Below are 24,889 nucleotides of genomic sequence, written 5' to 3'. Positions count from 1 at the left end.
TTTCCTTTAGTACAATAACATGTCATGTTCTTCACTTATTCTGTGACATATTTCAACATCTACTGGATAAACTGGTACATCATTGTACAGATTAGTTACCAGATGATGTATCCTAATGACTTTCTTGATGCTCTGACTTTTCCTCTAGAGCCACCATGAGGTTCCCTTTTTGTGGTTTTGAGTGTGATGACACTGTCTGTTTGTTGATTGATTGGTCCACCACTTGGGTCCAGACTGAAATATCTCAACAACTATCACATGAATTGCCATGGGATTTTGTACAGACATTCATTGTGTCCATATGATGAATCCTAATGACTTCAATGATCCCCTGACCTTTCCTCTAGCGCCACCATGAGGTTCACATTTTTTGGCTATTGAATGGATTGCCATGAAATTTGGTACATACATTCATGTCCCCCTTAGGATGAATTGTAGTAACTTTGATTCTTCATCAAAATTGAAGATTTAATAGTATTTCTACAGAATTCTTTATTATCAGGCTATTTTTTAATAACTTTGGAATTCTTACTACCCGACTATATGAAATTAAATAAAAGCTTCTACACTAGATGCCTATCTGACAGTGCTATAGCTAGCTAAATTTAAGGAAGATATTCCAACAGCATTTAACTGAATGCCGTGCTTTAATATAACAGAGGACCTTTATGTTAACTTTAGTCCCTCCCAAATTGATAATTTTGTAGACGGTGCTACGGCCTGCCTACGGACGACTTTAGACTCTGTTGCTTCTATCAAAAAGAAGACGATGAAGCAAAGGAAACTAGCACCTTGGTATAACTCCCAAACTCGCAAATTAAAACAAATCTCACGAAAACTTGAAAGTAAATGGCGTTCCACCAAATTGGAAGAATCTCGTTTAGATTGGCAAGACAGTCTGAAAAATTATAGGAGGGCGCTCAGAAATGCCAGATCAGACTATTACTCAACACTAATAGAAGAAAATAAGAACAACCCAAGGTTTCTTTTCAGCACTGTAGCCAGGCTGACAGATAGCCACAGCTCTATTGAGCCATCTATTCCTATAGCTCTTAGTAGTGATGACTTCATGAGTTTCTTTAATGATAAAATTATAACAATTAGGGATGGAATTCATCACCTTTTGCCCTCAACTTCTAACGGTTCACCTTTGAATGCAGGAGTGCTAGAAAGAACGACAGGACCTGACATATACTTAGACTGCTTTTTTTCTATAGACCTTCAACAATTAATGCTAAAGGTCTCTTCAGCTAAGCCATCTACCTGTCTCTTAGACCCCATCCCAACGAGGCTACTTAAAGAAACGTTACCCGTGGTTAACACTTCATTACTAGATATGATCAATATGTCTTTATTAACAGGTTATGTACCGCAGTCATTTAAAGTAGCTGTGATAAAACCTCTTCTGAAAAAACCCACCCTCGATCCTGAGGTCTTAGCCAACTATAGACCTATATCTAACCTTCCCTTTCTCTCCAAGATCCTTGAGAAAGTAGTCGCTAATCAGTTATGTGACTTTTTACATAGGAATAGTCTATTTGAGGACTTTCAGTCAGGATTTAGAAAGCATCGTAGCACAGAGACGGCACTGGTGAAAATTACTAACGACCTTCCAATTGCTGCTGACAAAGAACTTGTCTCCATACTTGTCTTATTAGATCTTAGTGCTGCATTCGACACTATTGACCATACCATCCTTTTACAAAGACTAGAACATTTAGTTGGCATTAAAGGAATCGCACTAAGCTGGTTTAAGTCCTATTTCTCTGATCGATCTCAATTTGTTAATATTAACGATAAATCCTCCAAGTACTCTAAAGTTAGCCATGGCGTTCCTCAAGGCTCAGTGCTTGGACCAATTCTATTCTCCTTATATATGCTTCCTCTAGGCAATATTATTAGGAAACATTTAATTAACTTTCACTGCTATGCAGATGACACCCAATTATACTTGTCAATCAAGCCAGACGAAGTCAGTTAGCTAAACTTCAAGTGTGCATTAAAGATATAAAAACTTGGATGACCTACAATTTTCTGATGTTAAACTCAAACAAAACTGAAGTGATTGCGTTGGGCTCCAAACACCTCAGAACTTCATTATCTAAAGATATAGCTACTCTGGATGGCTTTGCCCTGGCCTCCAGCATTACTGTTAGAAATCTAGGAGTTATTTTTGATCAGGATTTATCCTTCAACACCCATCTAAAACAAACCTCAAGAACAGCCTTTTTTCATCTTCGTAACATTGCCAAAATTAGGAATATCCTGTCGCAAAACGATGCTTGAAAAACTAGTCCATGCATTCGTTACTTCTAGGCTGGACTACTGTAATTCCTTACTATCAGGATGCTCAAGTCCCTTAGGACTCTCCAGCTGATCCAGAATGCTGCAGCACGTGTTCTGACAAGAACTAAGAAAAGAGATCATATTTCTCCTTTATTAGTTTCTCTGCATTGGCTTCCTGTAAAATCCAGGATTGAATTTAAAATCCTTCTCCTGACCTACAAAGCTCTAAACGGTCAAGCACCTTCATATCTTGAAGAGCTCTTAGTATCTTATTGTCCCACTAGAGCACTACGCTCCCAGAATTCAGAGCTTCTCGTGGTTCCTAGAGTCTCTAAAAGTAGGATGGGAGCCAGAGCCTTCAGCTATCAAGCTCCTCTCCTGTGGAACCAGCTCCCAGTCTTGGTTCGGGGGGCAGACACCATCACCATATTTAAGAATAAACTGAAAACACTCCTCTTTGATAAAGCTTATAGTTAGGGAGTGAATAGAGTAGAGTAGAGGGAGGCAGTTGGGGAGAGTTCTAGCCCGACCAGGCTCCTAACCTTAACCTGTCTCTCTTAGTTATGCTATTATAGTTCTAGACTACGGGGAGAGTTCCTTCCTTCCTTTGACACACTGAGCTGCTCTCTCCTCTCTCTTTCCATTTGTTTCCATTTGTGTGCATCCTTGCCCCAGAAATGCTTGTTACTAACCTAGCTCTGGGGAGTTTACTCCCCGGAGTCCTTATGTGTCTTTTCCTGCCCAGAATATTCCCTTGTATTAGGGTGGCACCACGATCTTGGTTGGAGCTGTCACTGTGGTCCAACGCTCTGCAATGCCCTGCAGTGTCCGGCTGCGTCCTGCCAAGTGTCTGCGTCCTGCTACGTCCACCCATGCTGTGCTGTGCCACGTTACATCCTGTAACGCCCTTCAGTGCTCTGTTATGACATGAACTACTACGACTACCATTTGTAGTCACTGTTCCATTATCTTTGTGACTACTATTGCCACTGTTCAGCACATCCCCAACCGGCACCGTTAGACACCGCCTACCAAGAGTCTGGGTCTGTCCGAGGTTTCTTCCTAAAAGGGAGTTTTTCCTCGCCACTGTCGCATTAGCCACTGCTAATGCTCGCTCTTGGGGGAATTACTGGAATTGTTGGGTCTTTGTAAATTATAGTGTGGTCTAGACCTACTCTATCTGTAAAGTGTCTCGAGATAACTCTTGTTATGATTTGATACTATAAATAAAATTGAATTGAATTGAATTGAATTGATTCTCTGACTTTTCATCTAACGCTATCATCAGGTCCAATACTTTGATTTATGACCAAATACCTGCTAAACTAGTGGCATACCCATCAGCCTCAGCTGTACTTTGTGTTTAGTGCTAGGTAGTAAGTATTACTAAGACGTTAAACTAAGATGGTGAACATGGTAAACATGCTTAATGTCAGGATGTTTGCCATCTTTTTCTGATCCTGCTGACATTAGCATTTAGCTCAAAGCACCACTGTGCCTAAGTACAGCCTCACAGAGCTGCTAGCATGGCTGTAAGTCTTGTACTTGGATCACATTCTTTCACATGCTTTGCATTCATTATATACTGACTGGAAACACTTCTCTACATATTTGACCTATTCATCCAGATATCTGACAGATAGTTAAACAAACAGAGCGTCACCCATCCCCAAATCTAAAACCCATTCACTCCATCTCAACCAATCCCGCTCCCTAGCCCTCCTCCTTTCTCTAGCTGCCCTTGAGCTTTTCTATTACCGCATGGAAAGCACCTCGCAGCCCCTGACAAGCGCGGCGGATCGACACTAAATCAGAAATCAGTGCCAGCCGCAGATCTGAGCCACCATGAAGGTCACAAGCCCTACACTGCGTGTCGTCTCAATCGGGGAGCAGGAGTAGACACAGCTAGGGTGATGTGTGACTGTGTGTGTATCTGTGTGTTAACAGGGGAGACACCAAAAGGAGAAGGAGAATGGAGGAGGAAGCTATAGAGGGAGAGCAGATCAACATCAATGCAGAAGTCATGGGGTGGCAGAGAGAAATAAGGGGAAGTAAGACAAACTGTAGAGTGTTTAACTCATACAAGAGAAACAATCAAATAAGTTGATTTAGTCTTTTAGGAATGATACATACAACTTAGAAAACGCAAAGGGAAACATTTGGTAAAAATAGGCCTACTTGTTTTTTCCTAGCTAAGGGAGGTTTGAACCTTACTCTGATCTCATGGGATTGTTACACACTGCCATCTAGTAGTAAAAAGGAGAATGCCACTCAAAATGTTTTATTCTTGTTTGTTGGATGTTTGAGTTGCTCTGTGCAGAATGATGTATGTGCAGAGTTTGACACTAGAATACTTTTGTGTTTGCGCTTACCTTAAATCTGTGTACATCCAAGCAGGATTTTAACTAGTTTGGAAGCCAATCGTGGTCCAATCAATATGCAACTTACACACGTGATGTGGAAACCTGAAACCTTCAGTGCATATAAAGACAGATAATAGACGTTTGGGTGTGTTGTAATAATGTGAGATACTTTTTGTACTAATAGGCCTAGGGTGTTTCCACCCCCAACTTCAGGCTAAATTCCAATACATTTGCTTGTTCTCTCCTCTTAGTATTATAATTGAAATCGAACTGAGTTTAGTAGGTTTAGTTTGACACACAATGACCGATAACATAATCACCGAAACCAAATGTAATTTCAATTTGTCAGGTTATTTATTTATTTTTTTACTTTTCAAATTATTATTTCTTGCACAGCTGTTTGACAAAATACTTGTAAATGCTTACATCTGTTCATACAAAACTTTTAACTTTTAATGTAACTTGTACTTAAATAAATCATTATTATAATTTGGGTTTTGCCTTATTATACTGATAAAGCAGAAGACCAAATATGTGTCCAGGGAAAACTTGTAGGGTTTACATTTTGATTTTTCAATGAGGGTGAAGCAGTAAGGCAAAGCAAGGCAACTTTATTTATATAGCACATTTCAGCACAGGGCAACTCAAAGTGCTTTACATAAAAAAAATACACATTAAAAAGCAAAGAGCAAGATAGGAAATGAAAAATAAAGTGAAATATTGACGAATACTAATATAAGACAAGATAAAATACAAGAATAAAATTCACAGTTCAGTATAAAATTAATATGAAATAAAATAAAAAAAAATAAAATTAACAGTTAAATATAAAAATTAAGAATAGGCATCATCAAAAAGAAAGGTCTTTAGCCTTAATTTAAAAGAGCTGAGAGTCGTGGCTGACCTGCAGCTTTCTGGAAGTTTGTTCCAAATATATGGAGCATAAAAACTAAACGCTGTTCAGTTCTGACTCTGGGGACAACAAGTAGACCTGTCCCAGACCTGAGAGGTCTGGGTGGTTCATAGTGCAATAACAGATCAGAAATATATTTTGGCCCTAAGCCTTTTAGGGATTTATATACCAGCAGAAGTATTTTGAAGTCTATTCTTTGAGGCACAGGAAACCAATGTAAAGACTTGAGAACTGGAGCAATGTGATCCACTTTCTTGGTCTTAGTTAGAACTCGGGCAGCAGCATTTTGAATCAGCTGCAGCTGTCTAATTGATTTTTTAGGGAGACCTGTAAGGACATTATTACAATAGTCAAGTCTACTAAAAATAAAAGCATGGACAAGTTTTTCTAAGTCCTGTTGAGACATAAGTCCTCTAATCCTTGATATATTCTTAAGATGGTAATAGGCTGATTTTGTTATTGTCTTAATGTGGCCGTTGAAATTCAGGTCTGGGTCCATGACTACACCTAGATTTTTTGCTTTGTCTGTTGTTTTCAACATTGCTGCTTGAAGCTGAGTGCTGACCTTTAATCGTTCGTCCTTTGCTCCAAAAACTCAGTTTTTCCTTCATTTAATTTAAGAAAATGTTGGCACATCCAGTTGTTGATTTGTTCAATGCACCTCGTTAATTTCGGTATTGGGCTATAGTCTCCTGCTGTTAAAGTTATATCAAGTTGTGTATCGTCGGCATAGGTATGGTGACTTATTTTATTGTTTACCATAATACGAGCTAGAGGAAGCAGGTAGACGTTGAACAGAAGAGGTCCCAGAACCGAGCCTTGGGGAACACCACACGTCAAGTTTGTATATTCAGATACATAATTGCCTATAGACACAAAGTAGTCTCTATTCTTTAGGTAGGGAGCCAGAAAGGCCAACCCAGTTTTTCAATCGTTCTAGTAATATGTTATGGTCAACTGTGTCGAATGCAGCACTGAGATCAAGCAACACCAAGACTGAGGTTTTGCCACTATCTGTGTTTAAGTGGATGTCATTAAAGACTTTAACAAGAGCTGTCTCAGTGCTGTGGTGTGGTCGAAAACCAGACTGGAAGGCATCAAAACTGTTGTTTACCGACAAGAAAAAGGTGAGTTGTTGAAAAACCGCTTTTTCAATGATTTTACTTAAAAATGGAAGGTTTGATATTGGCCTATAGTTGCTCATTAGTGATGTGTCTAGATTGTTCTTTTTTAAGAGTGGCTTGATGACTGCAGTTTTTAGGGCCTGTGGGAAGATACCAGAAAGAAGAGACATGTTTACAATCTGTAGAACATCTGAATCCAAACAACTGAAAACACATTTGAAAACGTCTGTTGGTAGAACATCAAGACAACAGGAAGAGGTTTTAGTTGTTTCATAATGTCTTCCAGGTTGTTGTGGCTAATCTTATGAAATTGTGTTATATTGGGACCTGTTTTTCCTGGACACTGTGACAACACAGGTCCTGTGCCTGATCTGGAGGCACTAGCTATTTGTCTAATTTTCTGAATTTTATCTGTGAAGAAGATGGCAAATTCATTACAGGCCTTGGTGGATAAAAATTCAGATGCTACTGGCACCGGAGGGTTTGTTAATCTATCAACAGTAGCAAACAAAGTACGTGAATTATTATTGTTTCTGGCAATAATCTCAGAAAAGAAGGACCGCCTTGCATTCCTCAGTTCCAAATTATAAATGCAAAGTCTCTCTTTATATATGTCATAATGAACCTGCAGAGTAGTTTTTCGCCACCTGCGTTCAGCTTTTCGACACTCTCTTTTTTCGGATCTTACAAGTGTGGCATTTCTCCATGGAGATCTTTTCTTATCAGAGACAGTTTTTACCTTAATGGGAGCAATGGAATCAATAACATTTGCAATTTTACAATTAAAATTGTCTACAAGCTCAGTGACTGAGACCCCAGAAAGGGCAGGTGTGGAGGAGAAGAGCTCAATGAATGTTTCGCTGATGTTCTCAGTGATGTACCGTTTTTTGATTACCTTCGTTTGAACACTTTTTTGTACAGTGATAGTACCTATATACAGTAGGCTAGATGTATTTTCAATACTTTTAGAGGAGGTAATTTGACCATTTATTTGTTGAAAAACTATATACTATTCAAAACAGAGTACCTATTTTTATATCTGTCTGGAGGAAAAACTTGATAAATGAATAAAATACAACACAAGTAAATGCCTTTGAGCTTTATAAAAATGCACAGGAACAACTTTAAAATAAAATGACAACAGCTGTTAAACCAATGACTGTATCATTGCTTTAATACAGCAGCTGTTATACTCACTTCCCAATATTTTTTGGACTGAATTAATTTTGTCCAACCAGGGCTTCCGTAGTTTGAGTCACATGAATGGTTTGTTGTTGTCGTGACATAGGAATAACATGCAGCTAGCTTACATACTTAACTGTATTAACGCTAGATTTTGGTGAAATTATCCGCTCAACAAAACGAAGCGTGTTACATCTCAAAATCCTCTCGAAAGGGCGATAAAAAAGGACGATAATTGATCAAGCGGAAGCGTCTCGGGTTTCTCTGTTTACGCTAATGAGTGGTGAGATAATGTAACGTTAGCTTGTTTGCTGTGCTTTTAGTTACACGTCCAGATTTGTTTTGACTCATATTCAGATAAATATGTACACCGGCTTCTTTCTGTTTCCTTCAGCTGACGTTAACCGATAAAACACGATGCTTCGGTGGTTTCTTGGTGGTCGAGAAGCTCAGGGTTCAGCGGAGGTAAGATGTAACGCTAGCTAACGTTACCTCAGTAAAGCTAATATTTAAGGCTAACGTTAGCTGTTAATCAGCTTGTCTTTTTGATCATCTCTATATTATTCCATGGTATATCCATATTGTATTTATGGTAATATGCTTTAGGCAAATACATCTCTTTGTAAGACTGTCGACCATTGGTGGAAAGTAACTAAGTACATTTACGCATGTACTTATACTTGAGGTACTTGTAACGCTACTTTACTTGAGTATTTACATTTTTATGTTATTTCATGATTCAACTTCACCGCATTCTAGGGAAATAAGACAGGTGCAGTTAATTTGCAGATGGAGATTTTAAAAACATATAAGTATAATACGATATATTGTTTAACAGTAGTTAATCAAACCATCTAGCAGTAAACAATTAGTAAAATTAGCTCTACTGCAGCTGGCTACAACATTATAATTCAATTCAATTTTATTTATAGTATCAAATCATAACAAGAGTTATCTCGAGACACTTTACAGATAGAGTAGGTCTAGACCACACTCTATAAAGCCCCAACAATTCCAATAGTTCCCCCAAGAGCAAGCATTAGCAGTGGCTATTGCGACAGTGGCGAGGAAAAACTCCCTTTTAGGAAGAAACCTCGGCAGACCCAGACTCTTGGTGCTTACATTGTTGCATAGTGAGTTATTTTATTTTGATACTTAGAATACACTTTGCTGATAATACTTGTGACTTTTACTGAAGTAAGATTTGGAAAGCAGGACTTCTACTTGTAACAGAGTATTTTAAATTGTGGTATGGATACTTTTACTAAAAACAAAATCAATTCTTCTGCCAGATACGATTTGCGAATATTATTTTTTAAAGTTTAACTAAAGTTCATTATTGTCTGTGTAACAGATAAAACATGTCATGGAACATTATAAAATGATACACCATCAAAACTGCTCTATATCAATGAAGTTCCCTCACGGGAAACATAAAGTTCTTTTGATTTTGATCTTTATGCGAGGAACATGGATATGAATTTCCAGCGTGATATCACCAGCGTTCCAAGTGATTTGTAACATTATTCCAGCATTTATCTTATAAAAAACAGTACATATAATAATAATAAAAACAGGAATAAATAATGTTAAACCCAGTGTTACACCAAACATTCAACTAAATATTGCACATTCACGATTAGCTAATCGCATTCTTTCAAATCGCGATTTGGATTTGAAAACGATTAATCGTTCAGCCTTATGTGAGATGTCTGAATACTGCTTCCACCGCCGTTTCAACTTTGTCAAATTCTAAAGAGGCCTCTGTTCCCCTGGTCAGAAAACAACATTTTTCACATCAATATTTATCAGATATGTATGTTTATATATAAATATATTTCTCTCTCCCATCATCTTTCAGCAACATCTTCAAATTTAATTCTCTAATTTGTTCTTATAATACCAGACAAGTTGACCATCTCATCTTCTTTTTTACAAAACAAAACAATATATGTACTCAGGGTTCAAAATTAGCACCACCCACCAGCCAAATGCTGGTAAAATGTGTGTGGCCGGTAGATTTGCTTCACTTGCCAACCAAAAAACAGTGGCAATCTATTGAGTAGCTGGTTAAATTTGAACATTCACTAGCCATTTGGCTAGGGATTTAACGGTATGAAAAGTTAACCTCATGGTTATAGTGACCAAAATTATCACGGTTTTCAGTATTATCGCGGTATTTTTAAAAGTGTGTTCAATATGTTCAGAAAGCACTGATAGGCCTACACAAGCTGAAATTGTTTCAGGAAGTGTAACAGTGTTTATTATATTACAAAAAAATAGGCACAATCTCATCAAAAGGGCAACTTTTAACATCAAAGGTGTCATCTCTTCCTTCCGCCATGATTCCAACTTCAAGAAACGCACGTTGTAGGCTACGCAGTGCGCCTGCGCAGCAACTTCAGGAGACTCAGATGAAAATGGGAAGGATTAAACACACGGTTTCCACACCGTGGTAATCCACCGTGATAATAATGATATTTTAAATGAAAACAGTAATTGTTATCGTCAACATTTTTATCGTGGTTTACTGTTACACTGGTAATCGTAACATCCCTACGTTTGGCTGGTGGACAAAAAAGTTAATTTTGAACCCTGCATGTACTCGTTCTTACATGCCAAAGTACATGTTATCAGGAGCTCGCTTTGGAAAACAATGGTCCTCATATTTAAATCATGATGTCTAAATATTTTCTGATTATGTCTAATTCTTTCCTGTCATTATTTTTATATATGTATTTTGTTCTTGTGTGTTAGTGAACTATTCTGTTCTTTTGCACTTTATATACAGTTAAGCTGTTTAGTCCAGTGGTTCTCAACCTTTTAAAAGGTCACAAGATAAATCTGAGGAGTCATGAGATTGTTAATCACGTTGGAAAGAATAAAAAAACAAAGTTCTGCCACACACATTGCTATTTATTTAGCAGAATCCTTGTTTCTTTGTTAAATATTGGATCATGTGACCCCTTTTGGCTTTGAAAATAAAATCATCTAAGAAGTTTAGAGGGGGAAAGTGTTAACAACTCACAAACCAAAAAGGCTGGGAACCACAGCTTTCATCTTTAACAATGCACTGAATATAATAAGTGTATCATATTGTTTAAAGGTATATCTTAATCTGAAAAGTAATCATAGCTGTCGTATAAGTGTAGTGCAGTAAAACGTTCAATATTTCCCTCTGACATGTAGTGGAGCAGAAGTATAAAGTAGCAGGAAATGGAAATAATTAAACTACAAAGCCCTTAAAATTGTAGTAAGTATAATACTTGAGCAAATGTACTTTCCACCACTATCTGTCCCTGCTCTACACTCTTTCAGCCAGAGTCCACTGTCTACCTCTGCACCTCAGCCTGTTTGTCTCACTACTTTCCCTCTTATGTCTGCAGAAAAACTCCGTGTTGTGCATCGGAGAGGAACAGCCCAAAAACTGCTTCACTGAGCTGCAGGTGCTGAAAGGACATTTTGACATTGTTCGATTTCTGGTGCAGATTGATGACTTCAGGTAAGCAGACCACAACCCCCCCTCCTCCCCTTTTTTCCCTCTCTCTTTCTAACCTCTCTCCTCTCTACCCTTGGCTGGCCTCCATCCCTGTGTGATTGACAGTAGATCCTCACCTACAGAAAACTTACAGAGCATGACAAGAGCCCAATCATCACCACTATGTGATTGTGTGTGTGCACAGTACAGTATAACCAAAGCCCTTTAATGCTGTGCACACACACACACACACACACACACACACACATATAAAGGTTTTGCACCTGCTCTCCACTCTGCGCTGCTTTGTGGAAGCATGCTGCACACTGGCATGGTAGAGTGGGTCTGCATAAGTGTTCACATTGGGATTTATAACAGAACTAAGTGTGTGTGTGTGTGTGTGTGTGTGTGTGTGTGTGTGTGTGTGTGTGTGTGTGTGTGTGTTTGCTTCACGCCTGGTCTCCTCAAGTAATAACCTCCTCCTCTGGGTCTCGTCCTCTCCGCACACAGGTCCACAGTCAGGGGCAAAGGCCAGAAAATTCTCTCCAGATTGCTTTTGAAGTCTGAAAATATATCCTTGACAGTTCCTCTCTTCTCACTTTATCTCTTTTTTTTTTTATCCGGTCATCCTGTCTGTTGATTTTGGGAACAGGGAATGTGGATGGTTCAGGGTCAGAGAGCAAGTGAAGGTGGAAAGCCCCCTGGACAGATGTTTTTTTTTAAAAAGATTTCTCAGGTGGTGATGGACCTACGGGAAATGATTCCTCCCACAGATAGAGATTAACTTGGTGTGTTTGACTACGTCTAAGATGAGGCCTGCCAAGTGCATTGAAGTATTTTTGTCACGTATGAGTCTACTTGCAAAAAACAACTCGTACCTTTTCACTTATGTTTTCCAGATGTGCGTCAGCAGGCGATGATGGCCTTGTTTTAGTGTGGAATGTTGAGGTAATATGCTGCAAGTTGGTCATTTCAGTGCATTGTAAAATTGCACACAACACAGTGGCACTAATTGCTTTTTTTCCCCCTTCTGACTGTTAGACCGGGGAGAGGCTGCAGGAGCTGAGGGGCCATTCCCAGCAAATAACAGCCATAACCACCTTCACCTGTAATAATGGACTCACATCGCACACCTCGCTCATCACAGCCTCCTCAGACCGAAGTCTCAGTGTATCCTCATATCAAACTACACAGCAAAGACGCCTACATTCAAACACACGCTAAAATCATTCCTATGTTATCGTTGTGTTTGTAATTCAAACTGGATTTCCCTTAAACTGATTTGTCAGCTGTGGGATCCTGATACAGGCAACAGGGTTCAGACCATTTCAGATCTTCAGTCTTCTGTAAAGGTAATTGATAAGCCCTCTTTTGGACATTTACCTTGTTACATAAATGTAATGGTAATTTGCATGTGGGTCTCATGTCTGAATAAGTCACTTTTACGTCAAAGTCACAATGCCAATATTACTAGGTCGGACCTAATAACGTTTACATAAGGCTTCCAGCACAACACAAGTCTGAATTGAATGCTGTCAGATTGATATAAAAGCTACAGCAGCACGAGGTAACACACGAACATCGTCAGAAAAATAATCAACTACTATTATAACGACCAATTAATCGTTTCCGTTTTCCATTTTTTCAGGCAAAAAAAAGTGAAAAATGCTACACATTTGCAGGTTACAGCTTCTCAAATGTTATGAGTTGCTGCTTCTCTTGGTCATATGTAATAGGAACCAAATTCCTTTTTTGATTTTGGACTTTTGGTCAGACAAAACAAGACATCTGAAGATGCTACTTTGGTCTCTTCAAAGTTGTGATTGACATTTCATAGACCAAGTGATTAATGGAAAAAAATGATTGCCAGATTAATCAATAATGAAAATAATGGTTAGTTGCACTGCTAATATATATTAGTTTTGTGAGATAACTAAGGTTGCTTTCACTCCTACCTCGTTTGGTCGGATAGTCCGGTTCGTTTGGGGCGGTGTGAAAGCTCATCCGAACTCTGGTGCGGATCAAACAAACGACCTCTGGTCCGCTGGGGTCTCGGTACGCTTTCAAGTGAACTTGAGACTAGAGTTGAACCAGAGTTCGGTTCACTTCAGGTGAGAATGCGATCCGACCCAAATACAGGAAGTGAACCAAAAAACAGAGCACTTACTAGCCTGCAATTTAAACCTTGCACACAATTTACGGACATATATATGATTTAAGGGATGATAACTTTCAGATCCATAAGCTGTTTTAAGCACACATCGATGGTCGTCTGTGTTACAACACATCATCATCATCATCTCTCTCTCTCTCTCTCCTTCACTCGCTGTCTGTCAGCTGTTCGCATTGTTTGCCTTCTTCTAAAATATTAGAAACAGTAAAGCAGAACCAGAAAACCCAAGACGTTATAAATTTGGTGTTGCTCCATTCATTTTAAGACCGTAGTGTCGGGGGAGTTTTGGATATTCTGTCCAATAAACAAGCGACCGTTTCGATCGCATGACGTGTGTTTACAGTGTTTGGTGCGTTTGACAAAATGCAGTGTGAAAGCAAACCGAACCAAATGAAAAATGCAACAATGTTGCAACTTCACCCCCGAATCGCACCGAGTCTACCGAACTATAGGTGTGAAAGCGCCCTAAGATCATTACTTTCCACCTTCCCTAATGGTCTCGTCATGTCTGGATAAAGCCGTAAAAGTCACCTATGTCTGAATGACAAACATCGCTTTAACAGCTAGATGAAGCCAGCGATGTTACATCTTCCATGTTTGAAAAAGTGGTCCATTCATATCACTCCCCCTGTGCATAGAACTACCAATTGGCACTGGTTAAGTAAAGGAAATCAGTTTTCATGACAGCTATGGTTTTTAGAATATGTAGAATAACTTATTTTAAGCATTTATGTTATCGACTTTGCATAATGCTTGTATAAAAACTATAGTGCTTGTAAAAAAAAAAGTGGCCGTATGAACAATAGATGACAAAACCTGACTGGCATCGTCTCGGTTGGCTGTTTTCCACTCTGCTTAAGTTATGCACACAAAACAGCGCATAGTCATATGCTAAGTATAAGATTTCAACTCTTTTAAGCCAACAACTTGAGAAACTGCTGTTTATGTAATTTTGAGTACACAATCCAATTTTCCTAGATCGGCTTTGTGCAGGTCAGTGTTTCATGTTACACCTGGTTTCTGTGTAAACCATTATTCCCTTACAAGAACATGTCTGAAATGCATCATGCAAGCAAATATTTTTTATCTTAAAAAAACAAACTGAAAGTTTAACAACAGTTATATCTGCAGAAATGCTCCATACTATACATACCAATATAGAGCATATACAGGACGTCTTAGTCCTTCACATTACTTTTTTGTGTGGATATTCCAGTCATCCAACTTTGGGAAATTAAGTTTTGATTGGCAAGATACATAACATAGTAATTACATGTTTAACTCTAAAGGTTATTCTATATTCTATAAGTGTGTGTGTGTGTGAGAGATTACACAGCACATGTATCTCATGAGCTGATACGTCTTTGTGTCTCTCTCAGTGTTTGCTGGTGCTGGAGCGGCTGTGTGTGTGGGTCTCCGGCGGGGAAGAACTGTGTGTGTGGAACAAAGACTTTCAGCTGCAGTGTCACAGACAGAACCACAGCGACACTGGTGAGGAGAAACAAAAGATAAATAATATATAAATAATAATAATAAAATATCTGTCATAATAAACCTCTCATGTTGATTGTTGCACCGACTATGCTCACCCCTGACACTGCTTTTTGCACACAATCTGATTAATGTTGTCATTGTGTTTTGGAATTTTGGATTTTAGGAATAACTGCTTTGATAGAGCTGCCCAAGAACTGCATAGCAGCTGCTATGGATAAAGAGATTGGTATGAGAGGGGTTTTGATGACAAGAATGTCCATTATGTGCAAATAGATACAAACTAAATGGCTCTAAAGAATGTTGACCATTATATTTCCGTATTTGCAGTGATCTACAGGCTGACATACTCTACTGATTCCTCCCTGTCAGTGGCTGAGATCCGCTGTCTGTCCGACCACCAGGACAGGATTCGAGCTCTCATCAACGTCAATGGTCAGTCTGTCAGGAAACGCTGACTCACCTTTGAAAAAAAAAATTGGTTTCATTCAGTTTTTGAGATATTGAGAAATTGCATTGGTTTATATGACTTTACCTCTGTGTCTTCCTCAGACGGGCTCTTTGCCAGCGGTTCCCATGCGGGCGAGTTGATCTTATGGGATGCGATTGATTGGAACATCCTGGCCTATGAGCACATCCTGTGGGAGGAGTCACAAGCTTGCACCCAGGCCGAAATACGCTTGGCTGCTCCCAAACCCAGTGAGATGTCAATTCAGCATCTGACCACCAATGGAACGGTGAGGAAGACAGCATGAGTGGATGCACCTATTGGGTATCATTTAAAATTGTTAGTATGTTGTTTTGTTATCGTAACAACACTTTTTTTTTTTGTGTGTGCTTTGTAGCACATCCTCGCAGCTGTGGGCAGCGGTCTGTATGTGTACAGCATTCTGACCAAGACTGTGGTGGCCTACAGGAAGGTGGCCCATGACTCTAATGTCTTACACACCATGCTGTTATCTGACAGGTATGATATCAGTTCCTGTCTCCTACGGGCATTTTCCACTGGGCGCGTCTCTGCTACGTTCCGGCTGTGTTCCGCTTTTGTTCTGTCTTCCGCCACGCACCATACCACACCGGGAGCGCCTCAGAGGCGGAGCGTCTTGCTGCCCGACTCACAGATTTTATTGTCTGTCTCTACAAGTACTTTACAGAACAAATACGTGTTTATTACGTGATTAGCGCAACACCTGAAAAGCACCAAAGGCTTCTCAGGTGCTGCGAACAAATCACTCCGCCCAAGTAGCAGAAGTAGCAGTGCTTCGCCTTCTGAGAATATAGTTCCCAGTTTGTATACGGTTAGAAGATGGCTGTGTCTCATGTGACCTTGTTATTTGTACACGCTGTGACTATACAAATCACAACATGTAAATAGGAAAATGTTGGTGTTATTTTGTCACTTATTGGTAGCAGTAGGCTAGATGGAGCCGGTTACCTCCAGAATCTGGAGATGAGAAGGGAATAATATGGACTTTTTGGGCATTTCCGCCTTTATTGATAGGAAAGCAATGAAAGGGGGAAGACAAGCAGGAAATCGTCCCAGGTTGGACTCGAACCCTGGACCTTCTGCGTCGAGGCATGAGTATATGTGAATATATGTGAGTATATGTGAATATATGTGCGCCCACTCTACCGACTGAACTATCCTGGCCACCGTATGGACTTATCTAACTCTGGGGGATACGGTGAATAAGCTAAAGTCCCAATAAGTCGGCGTGTTCCTTTAAACAAAACAATCTCAACCCCTTGTCCTTAGTTGCATATCTCTACCAGCTGTGACCAGTTCAACCTAAAACCGATTTATTTTTCATTTTATTAGAATATTTGATTATAATATTAGAATCCCAAACACTTAAAATGGTTCAGTAATGTGCAAAAAGCAAATATTATAGGTAAGACTAGCATAGTTTTGTGTATTATACATATGTTTATGTTTTTTTCAGTTAATAATCTGGCAAACCTTCAGATTTATCTTGCAACCCTTAGTGTGAGTCCCGACCCCTGGGTTTGGAACCACAGGTCTAAACTGAAAATTTCAACAAGCATGTAATCCATTTTTCATCCACATGAGTGCGCCACTGCCCTCCTTCTTTGCTTAAAAACTAAAAACAACAAGTGTAGATCATATCAGCATGTTTGGATTCCTTCAGTGAAGCGCAGAACTCCTGTTAACGACTCAAATGGCTCTTTAATGGCTCTGATTTTAAAAAAAAAAAAAAAAAAGGTGGTGTGAAATACAATCACATGCAGCAAGCTTACTAAATGTGGTTAAAGATCTTCACCATACCGTTATTACATTTTTTTTATTATGATCTTCTAAATCAAAAGCTGAGTACTTTTAGTACTACTTTTAGCACCTGTCAAAAATAAATGTTATGTTTTTTTAAAGATTATTTTTGGGCATTTCCGCCTTTTAATGGATAGGGCAGCTAGATATGAAAGGGGATAGAGAGGGGGAAGACATGCAGGAAATCATCACAGGTCGGACTCGAACCCTGGACCTTTGCGTCGAGGAATAAACCTCTATATGTGTGCTCCTGCTCTACCAACTAGGCTAACCTGGCCACGCCCTGTACAATATTAATCATCATTTTTTATGTACAAAAGGAAACAACTAACATAAACACATAGGTGTGATTGGCAAAGGGAAAAAAAAGCAGGAAAATATACGGCGCACCCATGACGCTGCGACAGCCCCCCCCCCTCATTTAAAAAAAAAAATAAACCATTAAATGGCACTTTCTGGAGAGTTTTGTGCGACGAAATGGCGAAATTGAGTCTTACATGATATGTAGGTATTAGGGCATTTAGCATTTACATTACTGTTAATCAGTCATCACTTGATTACACATTGCATTACCTTGTTATAATATAAATAATAGTGCCACATGAAGAGACAGTGCAGCATATGACAGTAGCAACAGCTGAGAAGATTTGGGTCTGTGGTGACCAGGTCCACCTCACACACACTTCCTTCTCCTATTCTCTCTCCTTACTACCACACCCACACCCACCCACACCAGCCCACATTACCACGCCCATGCAGCCCCACCCACGGACATTTACGGATTTTTAAACATTTAATGTAACTGGCAAACAATGCTTTCTACTTTTTAAAGAGCACACGTTTATAACAAATTTGGGTGTCCTCCCCCAGGAAATTCTGAGGGTAAATGACTTCAATTCCTGCATTCTGATACATTTTTAGGCACCAATTTATGGTAAAAATGTCAATATTTATTGCAAGGAAATCACAAAATTCTGGTGGCAGGTAACAATTCAAAATACAAAATATAATGGAATATTATTATATTCAGTAGTCCAGTAAGGAGGCTTTCACATCCGGGACATGGGCCGGATACAACAACACTTGACCCTAAAGTCCAGTTGTTTGTTGGATTGACTTAGGCTACTTAATCAGTGATGTTGAATATAGCCTAGAGTGTAACGGACCACCACAGTTCATACATACATGTGAACCGCAGATTAATTGCAGAGTTTAATCTACATAGTGTAAAACTACTACATGAATGGGGCACAGCAGAAAGACGGAGCAGAGCGACGCTGCTTGTTCAGGGTTTTCATGTGTCCTCCTATAGGCCTACACTTTGCATCAGGTGTTTAAACCAACTGTACCGAATTAGACTACTATTTAACGCGAGACGTTTTTAACCGCTAATGAAACTCAATTTAATACTGATGCCGTCAGACGGCCGCGCGGACAGACAGCAGTCGGAGTTCCAGCAGAGCTCTGCGCCCGTCAGCAGCGGCTTCTCACTGTACAGCCGGTCCCCCAGAGCAGCATGATCACCGGGAGGGTCCAGCCTGAACCCTGCAAACAGAGATCCCGTTGGAAGGTGACATGCTTGATTTTGACTGAACGTCCCAATTTAAGTAACCTCTGATCGGGTCGTAGCAAATTAAGTACACTAAGTTTAAGATTAGGTGTTGGTCATTCTCAACACCTTTCTCCCCCACACTTATCAACTCTGGACTCTGTGCTGCTGCCAGCCTGTGTAACGTACGTTACTCACCATCGATCGACTGTTAGCTTCAGCTGGCTAACGTTAGCTGTCAACCTCCCGACTAGCTAGTGATCTAGCGAGGATTAGCCCTTCAGACCACAGTGGACTTCAGTGGACTCTCCATCCAATCTCCCGACTGGACCTTCGTCTACCACAACTGCCGGACTCTTTCAAATACATGTACTCCCTGTCTCCGCCAATCACTTGGTAGCGTTGGTCAGCTGTCAGCTTACGCCAGCTAGCTTCTGTTAGCGTCCACCGACTGACGGCTCGCCCAGCACATCTTTTCGCTGTAGAGCTCTTTTAGCCATGTTTCCCGGCTCAACACTAAGTTAGTGTGGGCCACTACCTTTCTGCACTGCCGAAAATGGTGCTCCTAAAATATTCCTCACTGCAACTTCTCAGCGTCATCTGCTACTTCGCTTCAGCTTGCATTGCCAACATAAAATAAAAATATTGTCCCATTGTCGGCTTCAGCTAAGAAGATAGTTCGCCCCCACACGTCCAAAATTCTTATTCAAATAACCTTCCGCAACGATTGCAGGCTCTTTGGTGGAGCTCTGCTTTGAATGAAGTTACATCGTGACAAATTAATGGACCACTTGCGGAGTGATATGAAGACATGAGTCAGAGGCACAAAAAACGTTGACAGCAGTGACCGGTCATTATGTTTACCAATACCCCCGACCCGTGCCTTGCGACAACAAAAGCGGATTTGCATGATTTACGAGAGCTTCATTTTCAGGTCAGAAAAGCTGGATTTCCGGAATTATCCAGAAGAATCACACCCCTGATAAACAGTTACTGATTTAAAGCTATAGTGTGTAGTTTATGTCTCCCCCATGAGGAACTCTTAAGTAATGACAACAACACTGTCAGCGCATCCACATGATACAATATCTTCACCGGACGCCACAATCTTCTGAACATAGCCATACTGAGAAATACAGAGAGAGTTGTGTGGAGCTGATAGTCTTAGTTAGCTTTGTAGCAACTCATTTGGTAATGGCTTGAATGTAACGGACGTTTATTAAAGTGCCCATATTATGAAAAAATCACTTTTTCTGGGATTTGGGGTGTTATTTTGTGTCTCTGGTGCTTCCACACACACATACAAACTTTGAAAAAAATCCATCCATGCTGTTTAGAGTGAGATACGGTTTCTGAATGTGTCCTGCCTTCAGTCTCTGGGTGAGCTGTTCAAAATCGGCACGGCTTGTGACGTCACAAGCCGTGCCGATTTTGAACAGCTCACCCCAGAGAAACGAGCAGGCTAACCGCAACCATTAGCTCGTAGCGTTAGCATGCTAACGCTATGGCTAACGCTAGCATGCTAACGCTAGCATGCTAACGCTAGCATGCTACCTCGTTCTCAATAGCAAAGCACTGCTACAACACACACAAGTTCACCATAATCTACAAAAGAACTACTTACATGTGCGCCCTCATTTAGAAGTCTCCCAGCTAATCCTGCCTTGTAACTGACCGAAGTTGTAGAAACAGCCTTTCTTTTACTGTCTATGGAGCTAGCTAGCTGACATGATCTACATCTGAGCTACTGGGCATGTGCAGTGCAATCAAAGATAGTACAGAAGAAGAAGAAGAGAAGAGAAGAGGTCTCACTCTGTAGCTAAAACAGAGACCAGCTGAAAAGAGGATCTGCAGCAGTGAGAGAGAGCACTGCAGTACAACACAAATATGGTGTTTTTTGAAAATTAAACCATGTAAACTTATTCTGGTACAACCTTAAAATACAATTATGAACCTGAAAATGAGCATAATATGGCTGTTTTAATATAAAAAAGTTACACACTAAAGCTTAAATTGGTTTATATTGGTGTCTTGCACCAAATAGTGCTCATCTTTTCTAGGCTTACAAGACACTAGACGGCAACAACTAACAAAAAGATCATATGGCAAATTATAACATACAGTTTCATAAATTAAAAAAGAGACAATTTTAGAAGATTACATTTATGTAATGGAAGTTTCCCATTATGAAGGATACAGTGCTCGCAGTCTCAGCCAACATGCGTTGTCTATAAATCCCACCAAAATAAATTAAAAATTAAAAAAGCCAACTCAACATATTTTTTGTTAATATTTTTTTTTTTAAAGGACTCTTGAGGTCACTATGTTGAAAAGGAAACACAAAATGAAATTCTTCCTCAACTACATCAAGATCACAAAAAATATAAACACACAAAGCCTTTATATCTGCCCGTCTCAACCGTCCCCAGGACCTCTGTTTTTTCTGTGAAAAATATTGAATATATGATTCTGTTTTAATCACTAATTTGAATGTCATTTCTCAGCATTGGCTTATTCCAGATATCCTGAAGGTCCACCACAGACATTACAAACATAAGGAGTCCTGCAAAAAAGCAAGAGACTGTGTGTGTCCTGGTCAATTATCTTCTTAGACATGTGTGTTGAATACACACAGTAGGTACTGCTTGTGATTAAAGCTGCCGTTAGACTAAATGTTGGTGTGACACTGTCTCTGTTTCAGCGAGCTGATGTCCTGCTCTGAAGATGGCAGTGTGAGGATGTGGGAGATCCAAGACCTGCCTTTGCCTGCTGAGCCAGCCTCTCCAGGTGACACATACACACTGGATTCCATTCCCAGTGATAGATCACATACATAAGTATGAATCAGAAAAGTTCAAAGACTGAGGCAAATTGCCTGTACTCAACTTGTGTGTGTGTGTGTGTGTGTGTGTGTGTGTGTGTATAGTTGATGTTTGGAGGTGCCAGTAATGCAGTCCAGATGTGGTATTGTGTATATCAAAGTACTGTACCAGCACTCAGAGAGGCTGTGTTTTCTGCTTAAGTGGGGTAGTCTAAAGTTGAGTGTGTGTCTGTGTGGTCGCGCTGTCTTTGATGGTCTAGCTGTTTGCAGTCAGTGTGGAGCTGTGGTGATTCTGGAGAGTACATTCAGGCTACATCACTTGCTAATCATCACCAAAGGCCAATTATTTGTCTATCACTTGTTTAGTGTATCCAGGAAAATCAACGACTTGCATATCCTGTGGTCTTTTAAAGAAAACTGTTTAGTATATTTCAACCTGGTGTATTTGCCAATGTGGAAAGGATTGCAGTGACAAATCTTTATGTAGTTCCCCACTGCTTGGGTTTCAACTCATTGTTTAGCTTTCCAGCCCAGACTCATCTCACTGCTCTCGGTGTTGTTTTGCAGCAGCAGCAGGCAGCTGTTTTTCAGAGAAAAAGCAGCAGCAAACAGCAGACAAACAGTATGAGACAAGCTGGTGAACATAGTCTAGCTTTGAGCAGCTAAAGAGACGGATATTTCCCTCAGGAGTTGGTAGAGACCAAAAACAAAGCTAAAAGAGAGAGAATATTGGACTTAAGTTCATCAGGTGGCCACAAACATGACTCCAAATGAATGATATTGTTTCTCCGTAACTGCTAGATGTGTAAATAGGCAACTGTTTGCGACATATCAACTGAAAAGGTGACAATACGTTAATGTTGTGTTTACAACTTGTCTCCTACAGCTCTCCAGAAAACACGATTTTTACATAAGTCATTTCCAAAGCTTGCCGCTGAGTTAGATCGAAATTGAACAACAAAGTTGACATCTGAGGAATACATTCAAATTACACGTTGTCATTTGATCCATTGTTAGTATAAAAAAATGTTGAGTAGAGCAGCTTTAAGTTCAGTAGTTTCACCCTCAGACATTCTGATGGATTTTCTCCTCTAATGATGTAATTGCTGTTTTTAGCCATTCCTAGAAAAATATTTTGTTCATCAGTAACCACCCATTGCCACAGTATAAGTAACAAGAACAGCATGCACATGATCTATTTTTTTCTATTCTTCTCTAATCTATTCTTTTTTTTTTTCATTTTAAATACGAGTCTTTCCTCTCTGTCCATCACACCAGGGCTCTTTGGAATGTGGACTTTCGGCAGGTCAAACAAACAGACCGGTCCTCCGTCAAAGAAGGTCATGGACGTCCCAAACATCAGGACGCTGGAGTTGACGGGTGATCTGATTGGACACTCAGGGGCAGTCCAGGTACGATCCCAATGATGTCCGAACGTGTGTTCTACTTCAAAACAGTATCACAATAATGCTTTAACACCCCCCTTTTTGTGCTTGTGTCAGATGTTTGTGAGCTTTAGGGAGAACGGTTTGGTCACCTGCTCGACAGACCACCTGCTGATTCTGTGGAAGAACGGAGAACGGCAGTCCCACCTCCGCAGCCTGGCACTTTTCCAAAAACTGGAGGAGAATGGAGGACTCTGACCATTAACCCTTGACCTGCAGCCTTAAATAAAGCAGAGATGTGAAGCTGCCGGGTGACGGTGATTTCAAAAAGGGATGCACTGATCCGATACTCACTCAAAAAGCTGGATCGGGTATCCATGACTATGGTGCCGATCTATTCAAGTCAATTCTTTATTATTAGTATTTTAATAATAAATAACAATTCAGTAAATGCATATATATGTATGTATTTATTTGTTTCATTTTGTTTAACAAAGGTAGGAAAGCAATGTGTAAGTCAAGCCAGATGCCTAACACGTAAAAGAATGATGTGTCACTTCCACACCGTGACACATACAGCTTATTAATGAAACACTGGTATTAGATCAGTACTCGGTATAGGCCGATACCCAAAGCCCAGGTATCTGTATGTATCGGGACTGAAAAAGGTGGATTGGTGCATCCCTAGTCTCAAATCATTTGACTTTACTGTAAAGATTGTTGTTTGCTTTTAATGATAATGTAATGATTGTTGTTTGCCTTGAAAGTATTTAGCTTAAATAAAAAAAATAAAAAACTCACTAAATACCTCATCTCAGAAACAAACAATTTGCTTCATTTTTATTTCCAGCCTGAAGTGTTTTCCCGTTGTGATGATGTGAAGTCAGGTGTCTTGTACGGGACGTTCCCTGTCAGGGCTGAGCAGGTATGTTATTGGCTGCTGCTGTCTGAGCAACCGCAGTCCTCAGCTTAGAATAAAGCCTGGAAACACGGGCTAACAGCTAGCTACCATCACCCCTAAAGCTCACTAATTGATATCTTACATTAGTACTGAGTCTGACTTAATGTCCCGCCCACAACACCATCTGACTATCTGTTACTGTGTGTTATGTTAAAACTTTCTAATTTATTCAATAATTGCTTCAAGCATTTAAACAAAGTTTTGTGTTGAGTTTGTAACATTCCAAAATCTTAATTTTGACTAAAAGATTTAGATTTGTATTGGAAATGCATGTCGTTTATCGGTTTCATTAACTGCTAATAATCAGTAAAGGTATCGGCCCTGAAAAACCAGTATCGGTCGACCCCTATCTTACATCCTGCACATACCCCCAGTAAACCCCCAATTTGTAGTTTTCATGCTTCGGGTTAAACACATATGTTAATTAGTGAGCTTTGGAGGTGCTGGCAGATTTTTTTAAACTTGGTACAGAGCTAGTTGATCTCCTCCGCTTCCAGTTTTTATTTTAAGCAATGCTATCCATCTCCTGGTTGATTGATCTTCCCGCCTAACTCGTTACCAGAACGCAAAGAAATGGGTTTGCTAAAGTGTCAAACTATTCCAATAAATTTGTCGCTGTCAATTCATGTAACAACTTCATATTTAAAGAATGCTTTAATCGTCTCTCACGATACATTTCTGTGTTTGACAGAGAACATCAAAATAAGACATTATAATCCAGAGAGCAAACTAAATTCAACTTTTCAAACAAACATGGGAGATTTTAAGTAACTCTGATGGAAAGCTTTTTTTTCACTACTATGCATGGGGCAGTATAATCTTTTAAAACACACATTACAGTTCTCATGGCCAATATTTTTTTTTCTTTGAAAAATA

At 39.7% G+C, this 24,889-nt stretch overlaps 1 protein-coding gene across 1 annotated transcript; it reads left to right on the top strand.

The window, feature by feature from the left end:
- Positions 1-7,907: 7,907 nt before the first annotated feature.
- wdr41 (WD repeat domain 41) lies at positions 7,908-23,877 on the top strand. The gene is made up of 15 exons (XM_031317594.2): positions 7,908-8,151; positions 8,263-8,333; positions 11,255-11,370; positions 12,246-12,294; positions 12,388-12,516; positions 12,636-12,698; positions 14,899-15,010; positions 15,177-15,239; positions 15,341-15,445; positions 15,563-15,747; positions 15,856-15,977; positions 21,548-21,633; positions 22,946-23,079; positions 23,170-23,320; positions 23,371-23,877. The coding sequence occupies exons 2-14, from the start codon at positions 8,286-8,288 to the stop codon at positions 23,308-23,310; spliced, it is 1,353 nt and encodes a 450-aa protein (XP_031173454.1). The 5' UTR covers positions 7,908-8,151; positions 8,263-8,285; the 3' UTR covers positions 23,311-23,320; positions 23,371-23,877.
- The last annotated feature ends 1,012 nt before the right edge of the window (positions 23,878-24,889 follow it).

This window comes from Sander lucioperca, chromosome 14 (assembly GCF_008315115.2).
Source record: "Sander lucioperca isolate FBNREF2018 chromosome 14, SLUC_FBN_1.2, whole genome shotgun sequence".
Lineage (NCBI taxonomy): Eukaryota > Metazoa > Chordata > Actinopteri > Perciformes > Percidae > Sander > Sander lucioperca.
This window is presented reverse-complemented; position numbering and strand designations above follow the sequence as displayed.